A 21250-nucleotide genomic window follows, 5' to 3' on the forward strand; every position below is an offset into this window, starting at 1 on the left:
GGACTGGGGTTAGATTCCCCGGCCGGGTGGAGATATTTGGGTGTGTCTCCTTTCACGTGTAGCCCCTGTTCACCTCGCAGTGAGTAGGTACGGGATGTAAATCGAGGAGGTGTGACTTTGTTGTCCCGGTGTGTGGTGTGTGCCTGGTCTCAGGCCTATCCGAAGATCGGAAATAATGAGCTCCGAGCTCGTTCCGTAGGGTAACGTCTGGCTGTCTCGTCAGAGACTGCAGCAGATCAAACAGTGAATCACACACACACACACACGGACGGAAGGAGGCACGCACACGCGCACACACGCACGCACGCACACGAACACACACACACACACACACACACACACACACACACACACACACACACACACACACACACACACACACACCGCGTAGTGTAGTGGTTAGCACGCTCGACTCACAATCAAAAGGGCCGGGTTCGAGTCCCGGTAAGCGGCGATGCAAATGTGCAAGCCTCTTAATGTGTGGCCCCTGTTCACCTAGCTGTAAATAGGTACGGGATGTAACTCGAGGGGAGTGTGTTGTGTGTTGATGTGGTCTCAGTCCTACCCGAAGATCGGTCTATGAGCTCTGAGCTCGCTCCGTAATGGGAAAGACTGGCTGGGTGACCAGCAGACGACCGAGGTGAATTACACACCACGTAGTGTAGTGGTTAGCACACAGCTCACAATTGAGAAGGCTCGTGTTCGACTCCCGAGCGCGGCAAGGCAAATCGGCAAGCCTCTTAATTTGTAGCCCCTGTTCACCTAGCAGCAAATAGGGACAGGACGTCACTCGAGGGACTGTGGCCTCGTTGTCACGGTGTGATGAGTGTGTTGTTGTCTCAGTCCTACCCGAAAGTCGGTTTGTGAGTTCTGAACTCGCTCCGTAATGGGGAAGACTGGCTGGGTGACCAGCAGACGACCGAGGTGAATTACACACACACACACACACACACACACACACACACACACACACACACACACACACACACACACACACACACTTACACAGACCGATAACTCTTTCAAGATGCCATCCATATTTCAGTTTATGCCTCAGAGTTACGTACGAAATGTTTGAATCAGTGTTCGTCTTAACTTGAGCCCCTTTCTGCAATTTGTGAGAGGAAAGGCAGGCAGGCAGGCAGGCAGACATATCGCGGCGAATTTCCCCTCGTGTTGCCTGACCTACTTCACCGTGATGGCCGATATTTATTGCATCAAGGAAGGAAGTTTTCATGCTGTGTCGCTGGTTTAAGATGACCTCCTCAGTATTGTCGCCAATCGTTCAGTGGTGTCTTTTTTTTTCTCTTCCTCCTTTTTTTTCCTTTCAACCGCATTCTGTTATGGGATTAGGAAAACGCTCCATGAAGCTTGTGGACGCTTTCGATTTTTAGATTCCTCCTCCTCCTCCTCCTTCCCTTTCTCCTTCTCCCTCTTCTTCCCTTTTCTTTCCCCTTCCCTTCCCCTTCACCCTTCCCCTTTCCGTTCCCCTTCTCCTTCTCTTTCTCCTTTTCCTTTTCCTTTTCCTTTTCCTCCTCCTCCTCCTCCTCCTCCTCCTCCTCCTCCTCCTCCTCCTCCTCCTCCTCCTCCTCCTCCTCCTCCTCCTCCTCCTCCTCCTCCTCCCCACTGTTCCTGCTGCTACTACTCTCACAGGATTATTGGCCACAGGAATCTCGCGTCTTGTGGAAGCAGTGAGAGCTTGCCAGTAGGATTATATAGTTAAGGGTACTTTGGGTATTATGTTATCCTCTTATGATGTATTGTATTATTGGATATTGTTACCGCTGTTTCTCCTTATTCTACTTCTACTTCTATTTCTATTTTTATTTTTCATTTCTGCTGCTGCTCTTACTACTACTACTACTACTACTACTACTACTACTACTACTACTACTACTACTACTACTACTACTACTATTACTATTACTACTACCAACATCATTACTGCCACCACCATCACTGCTACCACTCACAACCCACCCACCCACTCACCCACTCACCCACTCACCCATCACTGTTGCCACTTCCGCCTCTGTCACCAGTAGGGGCGGAACATAGGCGACAACGAAGCCAATAATTGTCGCAGCCAAAAGAAAGGTCTGCGGTCACCGTGTCTGGGCGAAAACACTCAACGGGAAAGTAGGTCGTGGAAGAGTTAGTCGAGCGAAGGTAAAAGACAGGTATACACATGAAAAAATTGACCCAGAGAAGAGAACAGTAGAGTCAACGAGGCATTCTCGGCTTTGTCCACGGCGAAGAGAAAGAAAAACTGAAGTTGTGAGGTACAAAGTAGAAGAAAAAGGAGAGCTCTTCCACGTATGGTAGTCTATTAGTGGAGAGAATAGCCACAGTGCTTTTCACAGTAAAGGAAGACAAATGCAGGGACGGAAAAAAAAAGAACTGTTTAAACTTAGAAGAAAAATGACTGTGGCGGTATTATTGACGTCTGTGTTAATAAAGTTTCTTTGTGGTGTCTGGTATCATCCTTCAGTGGGTCGGTTTTCTATACCTCACTGTATATATTCTTTTTTCTTTTGTCCTTTCATTTTATTTATTTTTCAATGTTTATGCTCGACTGTAGCGTTTGTGTGTTGGGGGGGTAAGTATAAGGTGTGTGTGTGTGTGTGTGTGTGTGTGTGTGTGTGTGTGTGTGTGTGTGTAGTGTAGTGTAGTGTAGTGTAGTGTGAGGGCGGGTGTAGGTAAATTCAACAATAGCTGCATCAAAAATAAAGTTTCCACCAACATTTTACAACATTTCAGTGTATTTCTCCATCTCTTCTCAATTTTACTCTTCTATGTTTTCCCTCCTCATCCCCGTCATCATCCTCTTCCTCCTTCTCTTTCACATTTCCTTATTCACATTCTTTCCTCCGTCACCTCCTTTCCCTCTCACATAATAATATCCCAACCTATTTCTTTTTGCCTATCCCTCCCCTCCCCTCTCTTCTCTCTCTTCACCTCACACACCTCGGGTTTTGTATGTAGGGTGACACGCTGGTAACTAGATCCGCTTCTTCCTTGTGGCGATGCTCTTACACACTTGTCAACAAACCTTCAGTGTAAGACGTGAAGTTACATTTAAAGAGAGAAGTAATAGGGAATTTTGTTTGTGTGTAATTCAAGGCAGAAGTGAGAGATTGGGCTGCGTAGCGGATGGTGGTGAAAAGATGGTGGTGGTGGTGGTGGTGATAAGACTGGAGCAGGTGGTGAGGAGCGGTCGGTGGTGTGAATGTGGGACTCCCTAAGAGGAAATTAATGTTCCGCTCATCTCACCTTTCCTAGTAATCGAGTTTGATCCCTCGAACTCTATTTTTGCCCAGCTGCTCGCTTAAGGTTTCTCTCCCCTCCTCTCTCTCTCTCTCTCTCTCTCTCTTTCTGTGTTTCCTCCTTCTGTTCGTCTGTTTCTGCCTTTTTTTTCTCTCTCTTTTCTTTTTCTTCTTATCTGGTTTCATTTTAAGGTTTTCGTATGTGTTTATCTTTTTCTTGGTTACTTTTTTTCTTTTTCTTGTTATTCTTTCCTTGATATTATTTTATTCGTCCATTAATTTATTTGTTCCTTTCTTCCTTCAGTACTTTGTTTTTTCCTACAGTCCTTTCCGTCTTTCTTGCTTCTGTTATTGTTTTCTCCCTCCATCTGTGCATTTCCTCTCATTTTATTTTCCTTCCATACATCCTTCCTTTCTTCATCTTTTCCTTCCTTCCTTCTTCCTTCCTTCATTCATTCATTTTTCCTTCCTTCCTTCCTTCCTTCCTTCCTTCCTTCCTTCTTCCTTCCTTCCTTCCTTTTTTCCTTTCTTTCTTCTTCCCTTCCTTCCTTTTTTCCTTTCTTTCTTCTTCCCTTCCTTCCTTCCTCTCTTCTAGCCCTCCTTCCTTTCACCTATTCATCCATTCATCTGCCCTTCCATCCATCATCCATTCACTCCATTCACCCTTTCATTCTTTGTTCCCTGATTTCCATCCTCCCTTCTTTCCTCCCTTCCATCCATCCTTTCACTCATCCTCCGACCCACCCACCCACCCATGCACCCCTGTTTCCCTTCTCCTCTATTCCCTCCTCAGGGCGTGTCTCTAAAGGACTTACAGTGTCCGACGAAACAGGGAGACCGAAATGTATTATTCATGAGGAATATGATCCGGGATATTCTGTCACGGTGATGAATATATGCAGAGAGACAGATAACGAGATACGCACGTAGAGAAATAGGTAGATAGATAGGTGATGCTAGATGGAGAGGTGGTGATATATGGTTGCTAATTAGATACATACCTAAACTCCACGATGAATTGGTAAATAGTACATAAAGAAGTGAAAATATTTGGCTACCAATCAGATACTTAGCTAGACAAAAAGATAAATTAGTAGATAGTGATTGAGAGATGATATTTTGGTCACTAAATACGTACATGGACAACAAGATAGATAAATCAATAGATACTGATGGAGGGGTATAATACTGTATCGTCACTAGGTAGATGACTTACCAGGCAAATAGGCGCATTGATTACTTGGTGGTAGATTGGAAGGTATCACTATTGCTCGGCCTTTAATTAGATAACATACTAAGAAAATAGATACACAGATAATACAGATAGGTAAATGCTATGTGGTAACGTGATATTATTATTCTTTGGCCGCACTTTCCATAGCAAGGGTTAGAAAAAAAGTGCCATCGGGTTCCTGGTGTGTCATTAACCTCAATTACACATAAAAAGGGACTCAGCCAGGGGTTCCAGGTTCTCCTTCTTCGTCTATTTTTTTTTATTCCGTTAATGGGACAAGGCATGCCGTCTTGTCTGGCTTATCCGTTCTCTGGTGGGGGTGTCAGTCTGTTCTGTCACCTAAATTACTGGTATTGTCATCATTGCTATCATTCTGTTACTGGCACTACTGCTATTGCTACTGTTACTGCTACTGCTACTGTTACTGTTATTGTTACTACTACTACTGCTGCTGCTGCTACTACTACTACTACTACTACTACTACTACTACTACTACTACTACTACTACTACTACTACTGCTGCTGCTGCTGCTGCTACTGCTACTACTACTACTACTACTACTACTACTACTACTGCTGCTGCTGCTGCTACTACTACTACTACTACTACTATTACCACCACCACAACCACCACCACCACCACAACTACTTACTATTTTGAGATTCCAGAAACACCCAAACGAATAGCGGTGTGAGTGTCTTGAAAACTTAGTGGAATAAAAGCCAAAATATTGAAATAATGAAAATACGTATAAGTGTTCCTCAGTTTAATAGCAGCCCTTCCGTCGTATAATGTATTCATATATTTTGTAAACCTGATGAGACCATTCAGAAAATAGCTTTATAATAGCCAATCTAAATTACTTGCTTACGATTCAGAATGTAATTTTGGACTTGATTACGGGCTGTCATCTTAAATTTAGGACTTGCATGTTTAGTTGGTCTGTCCTCACTTTTGTTTCCCTTGGCGCAAAAAATCCTTCACATACAAAAAGAAAAGAAAAAGAAAAGAACAGCGAAGGTTCGATTGATAGAAACTTCTCTCTTGCAAATCATATCTTTTTAAATCGAGTAAAGGTGAGAGATTTCAGACTGAACCTTGTAATCCTTAGAGACTGTGGAGAGAGAGAGAGAGAGAGAGAGAGAGAGAATATGGCCTTTGTAGATAAGGACACTTGTACTCCTCGGACCCTCGACGCTGTGTTTACCTGGCAGGTGAGCTCAAGGGTTGCCGCGCCCCTCCACCTGGAGAGGGACAACTGCTGCACTGAACGTTATCACCCACTTGTTTGTATCGTTGCTCACCCATCCAGCTACCCAGCCCCCACCCACCCAGTTACCCAGCCACCCACCCAACCAGTCACCCAGCCAGCCACTTGTTCCCATTTTCCCATCCCCCTTCCAGACATCCAGATAGCCATTCAGTTAGCCAGTCATTTACCTAGCCATCCATCTATTTAGTCAGCCACTTACTCGCCTTTCTAGCCATCCAAGGTGTCAAATAGCGAGGCAATCAAGGAACCATTTACTCATCCAGATAGCCATTCAGTCAGTCAGTCATTTGCCCAGCTATTCATCTACTTAATCAGCCATTTACTCGCATCTCTATTCATCCAATCTGTCAAGTAGCTACTCAACGAAACAGTCATTTACTCATCCAGATAGCCATTCAGTCAATTAGTCATTTGCCCAGCTATCCATCTACTTGTCAGCCATTTGTTCACCTCTCCAGTCATTAAACCAAGCAGCCATTTACTCATCCGGTTAGTTAGCCAGCCATTTGTCCACCAATCCATCCACTTAGTCAGCCATTTATTAACCTCTCTAGTCATTAATCCTGTCACCTTGCTAGTCACGCCTGGTAACGTTTGATTGAGTTATGTTATGCTAAGGTAGGACAGATTTAGTCACGTTAGGGTTGGGTTGGGTTTAGTTGGGTTGGGTTGGGTAGGGTAGGCTGGGATAGAATAGGTTAGGGTAAGGTTGGGTTGGGTAGATCAGGTTAGGTTAGGTTAGGTTAAGTTATGTTAAGTTCACCCGATTCAGTTAAATACCAGAATTATTTTCTTACTTTTCTTCTTTTTAATCTTTCATTAATATTTGTCATTAGTCAAAAGAACCCAGTTTACTCACTGCCATTAATTCACACTCTTAATCTCTCTCTCTCTCTCTCTCTCTCTCTCTCTCTCTCTCTCTCTCTCTCTCTCTCTCTCTCTCTCTCTCTCTCTCTCTCTCTCTCTCTCTCTCTCTCTCTCTCTCTCTCTCTCTCTCTCTCTCTCTCTCTCTCTCTCTCTCTCTCTCTCTCTCTCTCTCATTATTTCAAATCCACCATCTTGTTATAATGTAAATATGAGTGTTTTTTTTTATATTCTTTCTTTCTTCGTTATGTACCTGCCTTTCCTTCTTTCCTTCCTTCCTTCCTTCCTTCCTTCTTCTATTCCTTCCTTCCTTCCTGCCTCATCTTGTTGTCTCACTCATTCTTCTATCTTTCCCCCTCGTAGTTTTCTTTTCCCCTTATTTTATTTTACTCTTTCCATTTCATGAGTAAATAACATTATACATTTTTTTCTCTGTTTTAAATTTATGTAAAGCTTCCTCCAGAATATCCAGCTCTGAATATTAAGATTTTTTTTTTTGGTGTGTGTAAATGTGTCCCTCCTTTTTTTTTTTTTTTTTTTTAATATATCTTCATTATTTTTATTCGTGTGTTAGCGTGTTGAGTTTGGGGAGCTGAAGGGGCCTCGTTATTTTCAACAAGTTTTATACATTTCTCTGGGCTTGTGTTGTTGTTATTATTACTATCATTCTTTCGTACTTCTTTTCTTATATACAAAAGTTGGATACCGAGTGCTTGTTTGCCTCTCTCTCTCTCTCTCTCTCTCTCTCTCTCTCTCTCTCTCTCTCTCTCTCTCTCTCTCTCTCTCTCTCTCTCTCTCTCTCTCTCTCTCTCTCTCTCTCTCTCTCTCTCTCTCTCTCTCTCTCTCTCTCTCTCTCTCTCTCTCTCTCTCTCTCTCTCTCTCTCTCTCTCTCTCTCTCTCTCTCTCTCTCTCTCTCTCTCTCTCTCTCTCTCTCTCTCTCTCTCTCTCTCTCTCTCTCTCTCTCTCTCACACACACACACACACACACACACACACACACACACACACACACACACACACACACACACACACACACAAAGTCAGTAGTGTTGATCACGATTTCATTTTTTTCTCTTTTTTTTATTTGTGAATGGAAATCCAAATGTAGTCAGGGTACCCTTTTGATTTGTATTTTTCATCTGTGTGTGTGTGTGTGTGTGTGTGTGTGTGTGTGTGTGTGTGTGTGTGTGTGTGTGTGTGTGTGTGTGTGTGTGTGTGTGTGTGTGTGTGTGTGTGTGTGTGTGTGTGTGTGTTAAAAGTAGATGTTACATTATTACCTTAAACATGAGATTCTATAAATTGCTATCTTACTCTCCATTAATGAAGTATAATATTAAACTTAAATTTTATGATCGTTAGAAATATCGTATCATGTCCCGTTAACAGATACAAATAAATAAATACAAATGTTACAAGATATACGAAAGAAAAAATAAAGAGGGAAAGGCGGAAATAACGTAATTAACTCAGCTCGGTGCTTCACAAATCATGACTGAACTGAAACGTAATTAAATATATATGTTTGAAAAAGAAAAAAATATATATTCGACAAAAGAGACAAACGGATTCCGAGAAGCTCTTTGCCGTGTATCTCAATCATTCACAGCTGCAGTTTTATGTATTATTAAAGTTGAAATATTTTTTAACCCATTCAGTACCATGACGCATTTTTACCTTGTGTTTTATGTACGATAAGACCATTTTATTGAAATTAGGAAGAGTCCATGTAGGTCAGAAGACTAACGGCCTCAGTCTTTACTATTTTAATCCCCACATAAGTTTCTAAATCTGTATAATATTACCAAAATATGAATGAATATGAAAACACGTCCTGGTACTGAAGAGATTAGGGACGAAATATACTTGCATACATAATTCCTTATGTGAAAGTGGCTGTAGCCAACGGTTACAAACAGGTTGATAAAAGACACTCAGGAGATACCAGTCCCTCCTATAGAATGAAAAGACAGTCTCAGGAAAATACAAATATGTTATCGTACTTGCTTTTAGTTCAGAATTTGCTAAAAGAACTAAGTGAACTGAAAGGAATAAACAACCTCAGTATTCACGCTTTGATTCAGAAAGAGTTGCTGATCGAATGGAACGACTGACACACAGAAATGGAGGCTCAAAGTAATAATATTAAATCAATACTACTACCAACAATAACAAAAACTACATTGACAATGATAATAGTAATAATAACAATAATGATAATGATAATAATAACAATAATGATAATAGTAATAATAATTATAATAGTGATAATGATAATGATAATAGAAACAACCATTGTATAAACGAATAACTGGTGTGGTACTCTAAGGTCACAAGATTATAAAAGTACTATGCATTGTTTGGGTAACGAGTTTGCTTGGGTATTACGGAAGTGCTGAATACTAGAACGTCCTTCTCCACCTTGATGAAACAAGGCTTGCAACACATGGCTCCGTTGTTGCTTCAATTAGTGATATTGCTTTATTAAGTTATTGGTATTAAGTTACGTTGACTCTCTTCCAAATTTGCATTTTTGTGTAATTTTGAGTAGTTTTTCTTGACCCAATGATTGGCCTTTTTATAGTTCTTTGGCAGTTTCGGTCTTATTCTTACATTAAAGCATCACTTCCTGCTCCGATCATCTCTTTTTGTTATCGAATTATGAACGAAAACATTGTGAAGTCGAAGTAGTCATTTAATAAACAACCATTACATAAAACCCTCACTTCCTGGTACGATTCTGTCTATTTGATATGAAGGAAAACGTTGTGAAGTAGAGTTGATTAGATAAAGAAGCAATGATAGTTTTTGTATAATTGCATACGTACCCCTGCCTCCGACTGTAATCCACGACCATTGGGACTGAGAGCGGCAAAAACACGGAACTACAATGCGCACTACGTGAGGTACGAAAAATAAAGTGATATGAAAGCAAGACTCCCACAGACCATATCAAAGGTAGTTCGTGGAAGTTTTATTTTACCTTCAGCAAACAAGCAATTCCACTGAGAGGCGAAAGCAAATATCAGCCCCAGCAGTCACCGCAAGGAGGTAACCGTTACACACACACACACACACACACACACACACACACACACACACACACACACACACACACACACACACACACACACACACACACACACACACACACACACACACATATAGCAGTGGATACTCGCGCAGTTAATCTCTCCAGTGTCTAGTTTTGATGTTTACTAATCTATCACTGCGAGAGGAAGCTTTGTTTTTAATATTAATTTAGATGAACTTTTACTTTTTGCCTCATATTTTTGTATTAGCCATTTGTTTTTCCGCTTGTTATGTGTAGTAGTTTTTAGTTTCTTTTTTTCTTTTTCTTTTTTTTTTTTTTAGTGCAGTAAGGTAAGCACTTTTTTTCGGGTATTGTGGGGTAGGGTTTGTTAATTTGTTATTGTTATTTCGCCGACTAGTCTTGTTTAGAAAAATAAAATGTAGAGATCTTTTTTTTCTTTCCTGCAATGTAAGCAAAACTTTTTTTTCTTCTGCACATCTCTCTCTCTCTCTCTCTCTCTCTCTCTCTCTCTCTCTCTCTCTCTCTCTCTCTCTCTCTCTCTCTCTCTCTCTCTCTCTCTCTCTCTCTCTCTCTCTCTCTCTCTCTCTCTCTCTCTCTCTCTCTCTCTCTCTCTCTCAAATATTCAGAGTTCAGCATTAGAGTGTTGATTGGAAGTGAAATTCGTGAAAGTGCATCAAAACTCGTAACAAGATTTTTTTACATATGCTATTTTTTTTTATTTTCCGTCATGCGAATTCCTATATCCAGTAAGTCTTGGTGGGTTGTGGATATGAATGCATCATATAACTCTTTCCCTCGGCCTGGCGGATGTCACGCGCTTCACGGTGGTGGTCGTGTGTTGCGGGATTCAGGGAACACGTGCTGAATGGCTACATAAATTGCCTGAAATATTGTGCTCTTCATTCCTTCCTGGTACGCTGTGAATACATTTATTATCCGCAATGTACAAAAGCTGCGTGTGTATACCTGCTAACCTTGGTGATACTGGCAATAGAAATAACACTGAAAGCATAGTGATACGAAAGAAATAGCGTGGCGATATCTGAAGCAGTGTAATGGTCTGATATAGAGGTTTATCAAGGCCTGGATAAGACGCGGAATGTCATGACTGTGTCCTCTAAAAAGCTTAGAACTTGTTATGCAAATGTAGCGTCTTTTCTGTAAGCAATATTGTGAAACTCGTTGAAATGTTTTAGTATTTTGCCCTATTCAGTGTAGCATCACGTCTCGAGCGTAAATATATATACTACACGTTTTAAAGAAAGTCTGGACAAATGCCTCAAGAAATCATTTTACAGAATTTAGTGGAACGTTTTAAATATTTTGTTGAATATTTTCTTTTGTGGATGTCTGCATACCAAGCGTACCGGGTCAGAAAGCCTTAGTGTGTTTACTTTCCATAGGCCTTTCTTTGTTGAGTTGCTGCAGTAAATAATGTCAAAACTTCTTTCACTTTCACACTGCTATTAAGCGATTATTTCCTTAGCCACTAAATAATCTAAGACACTTATTACTATTCTTTGGCCATCTTTAAACATCACATGGGTTACAAGTTGGAAAATCTACACTTTTAATCCTTTTCGTGTTTTTAAGAGCTTGTAAGTCTTGTATACGATTCTTTTAGTGAGGTGAAGTCTTGTATGTCGCAGTGAAGACATTAATCAAACTAGATTTCTTTGAGTAATATCAACCATTGTATCACAGAAGGATCTTGAATGTGATGATGAGTTTGCGTTGGTACTTGAATGTCTGGTTTGCCTTGCTTTCAGTGTACTTTTTACCATCGTAATTCACTGTCTGGCTTTCAAATTTAATCTAGTCTTCGAATGAGTGAAATTTACCTTTATTTTTCTCTAGTTTTCATCATATGTTCATTTGTATATCGGTTTTCCCTATGTATATATTGATGAAACTAAAGAATATTTTTTGAATGAAAAAATATTTCAATATTACATTACAGTTGTCATTATTATCATCATTGTCATTATTGTTATTTTTATTATCATTACTACTTTCATTATACCATTTCTAATATTACAAGTAAATAGCAAGTGTCTTTAGTTTAAAACGGAAGCGAGGCAATAATCTTAATGAAAATGCCACAGTGTTTACTGGCGGCTGGCGAGGAGATGCGATGCCCGATCACACGTGCAATCAGCGCAACCACCGGACTGGAAGCAAATCCCCTCAGCTGGAAGAAATAAAAGGATGATTGTCATTCCTTTGATAAATTATATTCTTTGTAATGGTCAACTGCACGAGAGAGAGAGAGAGAGAGAGAGAGAGAGAGAGAGAGAGAGAGAGAGAGAGAGAGAGAGAGAGAGAGAGAGAGAGAGAGAGAGAGAGAGAGAGCATTTACGACTAACAGAATAACAAAGATACTATAACGCGAATAATAAGTAAGAAAACACAACGTCACGCGAGGAACAGGAGAGAACAACACACCTTGAGACTGACGGAGACACGTGGACACACAATCTCACTAAGAGACTGAACGAGACACGAGGACATCCCCAACATCACATTCGCCTCCCAAATCATGGTTAATTATCCACGCGAGACATAATTTACCTTTTGGGAGGCAACGGGGTGAAAATGATGAAGGAACGAGTAAAATTGCCTGGTTCTAAAGTAATTGTATAAAGTTGTGTGGCTTCGCGTTCCAGAAATTTAAATCATTGGTTGCCACGTTGCTCTTTCCTTAATAGTGAGCACCATCATATGAAAACTACATGAGCTATGAATGCTATACCAGTCATGAATGTTGTTGTTAGGAATGCTTGTGTGTGTGTGTGTGTGTGTGTGTGTGTGTGTGTGTGTGTGTGTGTGTGTGTGTGTGTGTGTGTGTGTGTGTGTGTGTGTGTGTGTGTGTGTGTGTGTGTGTGTGTGTGCGCGTTGGAGAAAAAGATGAATTAGATTTGTACGGGATTTTTTATTTCTTTTTATTTATTTTTCTTCATTTATTAATTTATTCTTGCATTTATTAATTTAATGAAGAATACTTTTGTTGACAACTTACACTTTGACGGCTAATGATCGTTTGAAGCTTACCTCTGTAACTAAGCAAAATGATGTAAGCTAAATAAAACACTGAAATAATTAAAATACCCGATCTTTTTTCTTTGCTTTATGTCCTTCAAAACGATGTTAAAGACTTGCAACAGGTAATTATTTTAGCCTAAAAGAGAAAAAAAAAATAGAAAAGTGCTGGAGTCCAAGTACCATAATGAAAAATATTGTAGAGGTTTTTAAATTTTTCAGAAATAAACTCTACGGATTTAGATAACCAGAGTTCACTATCTTGGTTTACATGATGTGCATGGGTAACTTTTTTTTTTCTCTTGAGATAGAAAAACAGACCATGGTCAACAAAAGCTATCAAACAAAAAGACCCACTTAGATGCCAGTCCTTGAACAGGTCCAAGAGAGTTAGCTTAAAAAAAGGGATAAATGTCTTGAAACCTCCCTCTTGAATGAGTTGATGTCATAGGTAGGTGGAAATACAGAAGCAGATAAGAAGTTCCTGAGCCTGCTGTTGAATTTTTTTTCTTTATGCCGAAAATAAAATAATAAAGATTTTGAAAACTTAGACTATCAAACCCTTCCTCTGCCAGACATTTTCACACACACACACACACACACACACACACACACACACACACACACACACACACAGAGAGAGAGAGAGAGAGAGAGAGAGAGAGAGAGAGAAACAAATAAGCTAGACGTGTAAACTAAGTAGCGGCGCTTCGGTGAAAAACATGAGATTAAATAAACAAGACCGAGGTGTACCGAGGTGACCTGAGTGTCACTAACCTCTGTGACGGGAAGGCGAGGACGCAGGTCACGAGGTGCTTGGTGTACCGTAAGACAGTCGTGGTGAGAAATTAATTCAAAGCATTCACCTTCACTGTGTTTGGTGTCTGCTTTCGATCTTAAGTATTCGGATCCTCATTCCTATATATTTCAGTGCTTTATCTTTATTTTTCTTTATAATGTTCAGTGGGAGATGTTAATATTTCCAGTAATTTTTTCATCGTTTTTTTTTTCTCAGTCATTCGTAAACATTTTTAGACATCATCTCTAAGTTTTTTTTTCTTACCTACAGTGGGAATAGTTAATACTTTCAATAATGTTTTCATCGTCTTTTATCTTAACTACCTTGGACATTTATTCTTGAACATTTCAGAGCTTTATCTCCACCGTTTTCTTTGTATCCTACAGTGGGATTCGTTAGTGCTTCCAGTAGTATTTTCACGATTCTAGTGATAGTTTAACGTGTTTTGCATCGCCAACGGGAGAAACAGTCACAAGTATATGACTAAGCAATTCGGTAGCCTTTAAGGACAGTGCTGATAAGAGAACAAAGTATTTTGGAGTATATAATCTAATCGTTTTGAAATCTATATGGTATCGAGTTGTGTGAAGAGATGGTGAAGACATTAGAGGGCTTACAATTGTGGCATAATGTTCAAGTTAGAGTGAGCATGGTATGTTCCTCAACCAGTGATAGCGGGTACGTATCTGGCACCACCTGCCCTTTTAAAATCCTCCCCTTTCGATTCCAAGACCATTGATGTGATTTAATTACGTGTGACTTGTTCCTGTTTATTCTAGTGACGACTGAGAAAATTTAATTAAGCGTAGTGGTTTCCTGTTTAATTAAATTATGTAACCGCCAGGATACCTAATGAAGCCTTGAGAACCTTTTCGTATTCAGTCATATTCAGAATAATTGGTTTGAGGAGCCTTTAGTGTTGAAAGCACCGCGCCACAGAGGATCTCAAGCAAGCAGTAATGACGCGTATTCAGCGTGGGTGACGGCACAGGGGACGTGGAAAGAGGTGGTTACCTCACTTTGTTTAGGATTGTGTGTTTCTTACAGCGCGTGTGTTCACCGAGAGTTTTCATATTTGTGTTCGATATTGCATTCTCTGATCCATCAAGCGGCACAAACCTGCCAACTCTTTCGTCTCTCTGGATGGTTAACTCGATCCTTTCATCTCTTTCATCGTGTCACTCAACTTTGTTTTTTTTTTCTCTATCTCTTTATTGGAATACTTTGTAACATAAACTTTTCTGTATTGTTTCACTTCTCTGCCATAAAAGATGTTTTAATTTCTCTTCCGGTGACAGAAATAGCATTGTAGCATTGTCATTCCTCTTGAGTCCCTCATAATTTCCACCTCTGAGTGACTTTCCTGGTAGCTGTTACACTTTCTCCGTGTGCAGTAAGCCGTCTATTATCTTATCCCTAAGTTTGATATTATCCACTTCACGGAACTGCTGCAGCCACAATAGTCTTAGTTGTGTGAGCCGTTGGCTTGGCGGTTAACACCCATACACTGCATTTCAAGCAAATTTGTTTTTCTCCTATTCTTCCATCAGGTGTAAGGGAGGTTACTGAAATTATTATCTAGTGTAAGATTGTATGTATATCTGAAAAATGTCCCATTACATCCAATATTCCTAAATTTGTTCCTTGCTGCACTGCCATTCTTTCAAGATTACAAGATTCATGTTCACATGTTCTTGGACAATTTCTTTCACAGATAGGTATAAAGTTCTAAGGTTATATGTTTCTAACCCGTGATCCTTCCTTTAAGTATAAGATTGACATGAATCCTTCAGCTGATGTACCACGTGTCTGCCCTCAGGTGTCGTGGGTGCGGCACCGAGACATTCACCTGCTGACAGTTGGTCGCTTCACCTACACCTCGGACGAGCGGTTCTCTGCCCGACACACCGCAGGCTCCCAAGACTGGATGCTGCTGATTCACTACTTGCAGAAGCGGGATGAAGGCATCTACGAGTGTCAGATTTCCACCACGCCTCCCGCCAGCCACTTCATCCACCTTTCCGTCGTGGGTAAGAGACTTTCTTTACCACTCCACATCAAAGAGATACTCCTTCACTCACCTCTCCTTCGTGAGTAAATTACATAAATCACTAGATATTCCACTCTGCTCCACTGAAACATACACGACCATAGATCACTTCCTTCCTTCCTCTTCCTGTAGATCATTCCTTTGTAGTGTTGTTATTTTCTTTACACTGTCTCTCTTTCTTCACATCGTTGCTTCTCCCTAATGGTACGGGTGGTGTGTAGTGTGTAGTGTAGTGTAGTGTGATAAAGTGATGGATTGACTGGTAGTTAGGAGGGTGGGATAGATATATTGTATAGAAAATATAATACGTATACCTGCATCAGTAAATATAAGGGTTCTCAGATGGCACACTTAACGAAACAGCCGCTCAGGAACTAAAGGTGTGCTGCTGTTTGACATTCACTTGTATCCACTTATACTCGTAATTCCACATCAACATGCACTCCTCCCTTGCTCCCTAAATCCACGTCAACAGATGCTCGTGTCCTCCCCTCGCTCCCTCCAGTGTCCCTCTTCTCGTAATGGATGAACTGTATTGTATTTCACCCACCTGCACATTTGTTAGCTCCATATATTGTTTTAGTTTAGTTAGTCCTCGTATGTTTTAATCCCTCCTTGGAAATGTATGTCTGTGTGTTGCGTCATGGCAGCGAGTGACGGAAGGTGGTTACTCTTCTTGTTTTCACGGCAGCTTAGGGTTGGCTAATCCTGTTATATCTCATTAATTTTGGAGCTGTAATTACCGGGCTCTTTTTCTTCTCTTTTTCTCTCTTTTCATTTTCTTTTACGTTCCCAAACTACCTTCTCCTGACTTGGAAATGAAATGGAAATAGAAATCTTCAGGCTGTGTGCTTCCACTGCAGGACAAAGGCTTTTCTGTAAGGTTAGCAGGGTTCAGGGTCTGGGAGGGAGTTGAGATTAAGCTGTCTCTGGCGCTAGATTAGTGCGTCCTGCATGGGAGGCGAGGCATGCAGCAAGTGACAAAACCCCAAATTGTGCAACTCGTTAAGACATTCTATCGATATCGTCAGACAGGTAATAGTGATGCGGGATAACGAGGCGTGTCTCAAGCTGTCGTGGCGGCGCGGAGCCTCATCGATCAGTCCTGACTGGAGTGCAAAGTTTGCCACCGATGTCATTGACGTGGCGACGCGGTAATTCCTGCCAAACCTGAAAGAGGAAGCACCTTCGTCTCATAATCCTCAAGAAAACTGGGTAGTGCTTATTGAGTGTTGTTAGATAAGGTGAAAATATAGAGTAAATCAGAAATCTGGATAGAACAAGAAGTAATGGATTTAAGCTTAAAGAAAGTTAGGTTTAACAAACAGATGGAAGGATTCATTCTTAAACAGAGCGGTTGATGAATGGAATGCAGTCAGCAATCGAGTTGTTAGTGGTGAGTCGTTAAGGAGCTTTCAAAGAAAATTAGACTTGTTTATGCATAGGTGGAAATATACAAAGTAGTTATATTTCATACAGATCGTCACATGGAGGCCTGATGGCTTTTTGCATCTTCGCTCATTTTCATGCGTTCTTCTATTCTTATATGTAAGAGCGTTAACAATATGGAGAAAATTGTGTGAGTTGAGTTTATAGCAGACTAGAAATAGTTTGTGTATTGATTATTTAGTATAAATTTAGAAAGCGATGAAAGTGTGTCACATGCATGCTAAGAGAAGAAAAAAACGTGGACAGAATTCTTTAAGTTTGCCGCACAATGACCGACCTAAAATAGCATAAACTTAAGTAGTAATTAACATAATATCAGCCAATCAGGCGATGAAAGCATGTAAATCTGTACAAACCAAGAACAAAAACTCCGTGAGGGGAAAGGGTGGGGAATTCACTTACGTAAGTTGAGGAAGGACTGACCAAAAATAGCTGGGCTCGTGGACAACAGACAGCGGAGCATGAGGCGGAAGCGAAACACTGTTATGCTCAGAACTCGCGTGACCAAGGCTTCAAAACAGGAACACATTAATTAGACTATTAACATAACAACAACAGCGGAAAGGAATGCGATTATGCACTCTTACCTGACAGGTGTTATTTGCGTGAGTGCGGCGGTGGGTGGCGCGTTAAGCTGTCTACTCTCATGAGGCGCCGCTGGAGGTCCTGCGGAAAATGTGACAGGAAACTCACTCCACATATGAATAGGAAATAAGAGCTGCGTCACTAAGATTGATGTTAAAGTGTGTGTGTGTGTGTGTGTGTGTGTGTGTGTGTGTGTGTGTGTGTGTGTGTGTGTGTGTGTGTGTGTGTGTGTGTGTATACCGCTCCACTATACCTCGCCATGCTTAACGATCGTTTTTTTTCCTGTTCGTCTCCAGATAACAGTGAGTTCATAATTAAAGACCCCCAAAGTTATAAATGGGTAGAGCAATTTAATATGAACAGGTATAAGGAATGGAAGCTTTCAGTGGGGTCTCTGTGTTGTTTGCATCCATGTGGTATTTAATGCCGCTGGTGGTCTCGGTTTGGTTGGTTGGTTTCCATATTCGTTCTACTTACTATTTGATGTTTTTATACAGCTTGAGGGTCTTATGTAAGGAGATTAAAATAGTAAAGACTGTGGCCATTAACCTTCAGATCTCCATAGACCCTTCCTAATGTAATAAAATGGTCTAATCGTACACAAATATGAAGGTAAAAATGTGTCCCAGTCTTGAAGGGGTTAATCATGGTGATGTATTCCAACTCTATAAGTTTTACGGCAGATTCTGGTGATGGTTCTTGAGTCGAAGTAATTGAAACTCAAGATCTGCGTGCTCAAACCCATGGAATTGAAATGAAGAATGAGTTAATAGAAAGTTTCGTAAAATATGTGCACGTAAGACAGAAACTCACGTGCACTTAATACAGAAAATTAGTGAAGGTTGAAGTCACGAAAAAGAAGAATAGATAAATCCTTTGGTCTTTGGAAGCGTGTTGGGTTAAAACAGTGTTCGGTGCTTTGGTGCGTGCTGCGGGAACATTAAGACTTGAGCAGGTTGGCACACAGTGGTAGTTTGGTCCGTAACAAGGTGGGTTTTGCCATGAAGCCTTCCCGAGACACACGCTCTGAAATGGCTGTGTGGACGAGTAACGCCCGCCAGAATGTTTCGCGTTTCAAGAGTGTGTTAATATTATATGGCTGCGAGATTTGTTTTTACTTTATTAATTTTTACTTCGGTTAACATGACCCTCATTATACCGAGGTAGATTACGAAGACGGGGATTGCAAGGGTGATGTTATATGAAAAGAAGTAATGCGTTATATATATACAGTACCACAGGGTTCACTTAGAAAAGATGGAGAAAAAACACACCTGCCGGGACTTTTGAATTTTGAAGAGAAAGGATGTAAGGTAAATTAATTAACGCAATAAAGTGAAGTGTACATACTATCACAACAAGTATTATACTAAAAAAACACACACCCAGTAAAAAAAAAAGAAAGCCATATATCTCATCTAATAAAGAACAACCACAATTCTGCAGTTACAAGAGAAGAAAAAAACGCATACGACTATTTTAACATTTACAACATTGTACAGGGCGCGCATCAGACCCCTGTAGCACTGTCAGGTAATCAACGCCCCTACATCGCCTTTGCCACGGTCACGGCGGTTGCAGCTGCATGGATATATATACGCAGGCCGCCTCCTAGAAGTCATCCGTACTAACGAGATTGTGACGGCACGGGGACGGGACTGGCTGCAGGGGACGCCCACAAAGGCACGCCTGTAAATGTGGTGGTGACGCGAGCACGAGCAACTTGATCTATTTTGGAGGGTGTTATTTGGCCTGTGTATGTGTGTGTGTGTGTGTGTGTGTGTGTGTGTGTGTGTGTGTGTGTGTGTGTGTGTATGTGTGTCTGTCTGTCTGTCTGTTCTCGTATAACTTCGCAGAATTACGTAAGTTGCACATAGTTCTACACACAGCGCTGCACATTATCTCCCTCCCTCTCTCTCTCCCCTTTCCTTCATTCCCCCCATCGTTTCCTCCTCCCCTTCTCCTCTCACGTACACATAAGTCTCATTCAGGAAGATTATGTATGTACTCAAACCCTCGAAGAAGGAGAAGAAAAAATTCCTAGAGATAGGAGAAAAAACCGCATTGAACTCCGGAAGAGGAAAAATATGTATAAAAAAAAAAAAAACTCTAGAAATCCCCTTAGCCTCTCAGCCTGGTCCTCGGCGAGCTATAATTGGCCCATCGTGGAATGTTGTTGGCTGTCCCGGAACGGAGTGTTGGATATGCCGCACAATAATGTCGCATCTTCCGTCATTGTCTCTGCTCCAGTAATTAGCTAAATCTCATTAGCGTGGTGGGGAGAGAAGGAGCGCACGAAAGAGAACGGGAGAAAGGAGAGAGTGAGTAGGAGCAAGCACAAGAAGAGAAGAGAAGAAGGAGAAGGAGGAGGAGGAGGAGGAGGGAGGAATGGGGGATAAGAGTCTTGAGGAGGAGGAAGAAGAGGACGACGAGAACAAGGAGAGGAGAAAGTAGGTAAAAAAAATGAGAGTAACGACAAGAAAGGAGAAAGAAAGAGGAGGAGGGATGGCAAGGAGTGCAGGTCAAGGAGGAGCTCAAGGGGGTGGAGAGGAAGGGGGAATAATGAGAGGAAGGGAAGGAAAAGTTGGAGTACAAGTGTAAGTACGGTAGAAAGAAATGAGTAAAGGATAATTTTTTTCCTGTGTACAACCAGCCTGCGTCTCTCTCTCTCTCTCTCTCTCTCTCTCTCTCTCTCTCTCTCTCTCTCTCTCTCTCTCTCTCTCTCTCTCTCTCTCTCTCTCTCTCTCTCTCTCTCTCTCTCTCTCTCTCTCTCTCTCTCTCTCTCTCTCTCTCTCTCTCTCTCTCTCTCTCTCTCTCTCTCTCTCTCTCGACATGATTTTGTGTACTTAGCTATAAAAAAGATAGAAAAAAAGACCATCCTTGAAGTAAAATGGTAGATACTGGCAACAAAATATAATAGTGTATTTAACTTAATGCGATTCTTTTCCTTGACTCACTCGCCTTCAAATTGTTGGAGTCACGTGACATTTGCTTCTTATACTGAGGATGGTGTAAGAGAGAGAGAGAGAGAGAGAGAGAGAGAGAGAGAGAGAGAGAGTCAAGAGGAAAAAAAAATGGTTGCTCATCTTGCTGGTCTCCAAAATAGTAAGAGAGTGAAAAGTGTGGACCATTTTACCTCTGATTCAGTGTTTATTTGTTTTTCTTATGTCCGTGGGGTTTGTTTATTTGTCTATCTATTTATACTTTTTGTTTGTTTAATTAACTGTTCTTTTTTTTTTTTTGCGTGTGCTAGAACTGCTTGTTTATTTTTTTCACTTATTTATTTGTTTCCTTTATCTATTTTTGTTTTTTGTTTTTTTGTTCATTTCAAGTTGGGATGTTCTAATCTAGCATGTTTATTGATTCATTTTCTCATTTACTGACTTTTCATATATACATTTCATAAGAATGACTACGTTAACCTACCCAGGAAGTTAAAAAGCTGGCCACACCACATCATCACTATCGTAAAAGACTAGACTTGCATTGTGTGTATTGTGACGGTAATTCATCCTACTTGTCTCTCATGCTTAATGCTCCCAACTGTTGCTTTATCATCGAGGCGCTTATTTGCTGTATTAAAAGTCAAGTAAGCTGGCGCGGTATGGCAGTGGTGTCGCGTGTCCTAATTAGTCAT

General features: G+C 40.9%; 1 protein-coding gene across 2 annotated transcripts in view; it reads left to right on the top strand.

Annotated features, from left to right (window-relative positions):
- The window catches only part of LOC123520847 (contactin-2-like), a 186196-nt gene that overhangs the window by 153286 nt on the left and 11660 nt on the right, over nucleotides 1-21250 (top strand). For both annotated transcript variants that reach the window (XM_045283487.1, XM_045283488.1), the window contains one exon: nucleotides 15349-15559. In XM_045283487.1, the coding sequence (XP_045139422.1) occupies nucleotides 15349-15559 (211 nt within the window). The remainder of the gene's footprint in view (nucleotides 1-15348; nucleotides 15560-21250) is intronic.

The sequence above is a fragment of the Portunus trituberculatus genome, chromosome 47 (genome assembly GCF_017591435.1).
Source record: "Portunus trituberculatus isolate SZX2019 chromosome 47, ASM1759143v1, whole genome shotgun sequence".
NCBI lineage: Eukaryota > Metazoa > Arthropoda > Malacostraca > Decapoda > Portunidae > Portunus > Portunus trituberculatus.